The sequence below is a fragment of the Sinocyclocheilus rhinocerous genome, unplaced genomic scaffold, assembly GCF_001515625.1.
Source record: "Sinocyclocheilus rhinocerous isolate Xijiao unplaced genomic scaffold, SAMN03320098_v1.1 scaffold706, whole genome shotgun sequence".
Lineage (NCBI taxonomy): Eukaryota > Metazoa > Chordata > Actinopteri > Cypriniformes > Cyprinidae > Sinocyclocheilus > Sinocyclocheilus rhinocerous.
The window spans coordinates 502,845-505,575 of record NW_015632479.1 but is presented as its reverse complement, the minus strand read 5'-3'; the positions used below and the strand labels follow the sequence as shown (position 1 = coordinate 505,575).

General features: G+C 34.1%; 1 protein-coding gene across 1 annotated transcript in view; it reads left to right on the top strand.

Annotated features, from left to right (window-relative positions):
• The first annotated feature begins 472 nt into the window (after nucleotides 1–472).
• LOC107742606 (germ cell-specific gene 1-like protein) overlaps nucleotides 473–2,731 on the top strand; it is a 7,734-nt gene continuing 5,475 nt past the window's right edge. Inside the window, exon 1 of the mRNA XM_016555649.1 lies at nucleotides 473–926. Within this exon, the coding sequence (XP_016411135.1) occupies nucleotides 632–926 (295 nt within the window). The 5' untranslated portion in view covers nucleotides 473–631. The remainder of the gene's footprint in view (nucleotides 927–2,731) is intronic.

Here is a 2,731-nt window from a genome sequence, read left to right as displayed (position 1 = left end):
CTTAAAGTGATGTTTATGGAACGTTCTCACAACTTTATTAATATTTGATTTGTTCTCATAACGTTGAGAAAATCTTCTGAGATCAACATTCTCGAAACGTCCTCATGATGTCATTTGTACTTGAACATTCTCATAATGTTGAGAAAAAACGTTCTTAGAATATTAAAAAAAATAAATATTCAAATTGGCTGAAAATAAACAAACTTTATTTTTGTAACTTTCAAATAGCATTCTAATCACTGCAAGAAAATGGACATCTTAGAAAATTAAAATAAATGTTTAAATTACGTTATATTTTGGTTGAAAATAGTTTTTGTAACCTTTAAATAATGTTGTAATCGTTTCAACGTTTTACAAAGGTTTCAAAACAACGTTTGTATAGCCTAAACTAAAAAAAAAAAAAATCATAACCTAAAACCTAAACAACCTGAGTTGAGTTTCAGCTCATTAGGAAGCAGATCCAGACGTGTTCGGGCACTGGACGCTGATCTCGGAGTTAGACGGGGAATATCCGCCTCTGCTTTCACTGTGTGTCTGACATCACGGAGGAATGAAGCGCGCGGGAGTCAGAGGCATGACCGAGCACCGGGGCTAAACGGGACTCGAGCAGCAGCGGGATCTGATCGTGGGGATGGACCGGCGGCGGAGAGCCTCGCTCGCGCTCACCCTCAACTTCCTCGCGCTGATCCTCGCCCTCTCCGCGCTGACCAGCAGCTACTGGTGCGAGGGCGACCGGAAAGTTGTCAAGCCCTTCTGCACCGGACCGGTGACCGTCAAACAGACGCACTGCATTCGATACAACAGCTCGAACATCAACGACAGCCGGCTGGTGCAGTACATCTGGGAGACCGGCGAGGATAAGTTTGTCCTGAGGAAGTTCCACACCGGCATCTGGTTCTCCTGCGAGCAGAACGTTGACCTTGTCGGTAAGGATGCGGCTTTTCTTCCCGTCTTTCCCGAACGTTTAGCTACCATTATATCGTTAAGTTCTGAAAACTTAATTTCTGAAAGTTTTTTAAACGTTCGAAACGTCCAGTTTTTTTTTTTTATTATTATTATTTTTTTATAATGTCTTACGAATGTTTGTTTTTGGTCATGTGAACGTTATAGGAACATTCCAAAACATTAGGAGAATGTTACATTTGAATGTTCTCTCAGCATTTAAAACCCTTTTTTTTTTTACATTTAAAGAATGTTTTTCCTGGTTGTGTGAAGGTTAAATGAATATTCCGTTTGACCATTTTGAAAACATTAGGAGAACGTTACATTTGAATGTTCTCTCATTAGAGGAATGTTGCATTGTATCGTTTTGAAAACGTCATGAGAATGTTACATTGTTATTACTGATGAATGTTATTGAGCATAATTCTGCAAACATAAAAATAACATCACAAGGACGTTCTAAGAACATTGTTTGCTCTTGACATTATGAGAACATTCCATAAACATTATTTTAGGAATGTTTTGTCCTAACATTTACGTAACCTTTAAAAAAAAAAAAAGAGTTCCCTGTTAGTTGGGTTTGCTTCGTTCAGAATCCATCACTGTGCGAATATTCCTTATTATTACCACTTTTGAAGCCATTGTTTTTGCCTTCCTAACGTCACTGAATAAATGATAAAGTCTGTTTCCTTATTAAAATTTCTGCTTTTGACTTCTTCATTCATATCAGGGGATGCTTTAGCCTGAATAACAGCTCAGAAACCTCTTGTTTCCGTCATGTGTGATTAACAGTTTGACAGGTCATCTGGTTTTGTTAGGCTGGTAACTAGTTTTGTCCATCAGTTACTGGACGCACCTCTAAACCTGTTAACCTACATCCAAACACACCACTCATTCAGTGAAATACAGCTGCTTTCCTCTACGACTAGAAAATAGTTACAGTTGTTTGAATACTGCAAATGTATTTATTGATGTTTGGTGTCCCTTTACAATAAGGTTACATTTTTGAATATTAGTTAACAATAGAATAATTAATCTCAGTTAATATTAATTTCAACATTTACTAATACATTATTAAAATCAAAAGTTGTATCTGTTAATGTTATATTATGGAGCTAACATGAACAAAGAATGAATTGCTGTATTTTTATTAGCTGACATTAACAAAGATAATAAATACTGCAACAAAGGTATTGTTCATTGTTAGTTAATGTTAGTTAATGCATTAACTAATAGGACCTTTTTGTAAAGTGTTACCTTTTTTCTTTATATATATATATATATATATATATAATCTTGTGGCTTTCATACTGTTTGAATAAACAAAACAAAACACTTTTTTTTTTTTATATATTTATATTTTTTATAAGGATCGCAGATTTATTTATATTTACATATTTATTCTATTTATTAATTGTACTTTTTTGTTTAATTTTAGACTAAAAAGTGCACATAACTGACAACATAAGAAACATTAAAATGTATGTGATGGTTTACGCAGAAAATCTTGAGAATGCCCATTTCCCATAAATTGTAAGTAAAAATGCAATTTTAATAATATTTAACCAGAATATAAAAGAAAATATATTCAAAATTTTAAAAACAAATATTCAATATTAAAAAAGGCTTGTATACAGTATATAGTTGATGGTTTACTGACAATAAAATTACATATGTTGTTTTTTTTATACTACATTATGATATATATATGTGGTTGTGTGTGTGCGTGCGTGCGTGCGTGCGTTTGTGTGTGTGTGTGTGTGTGTGTGTGTGTGAGTGTGTGTGTGTG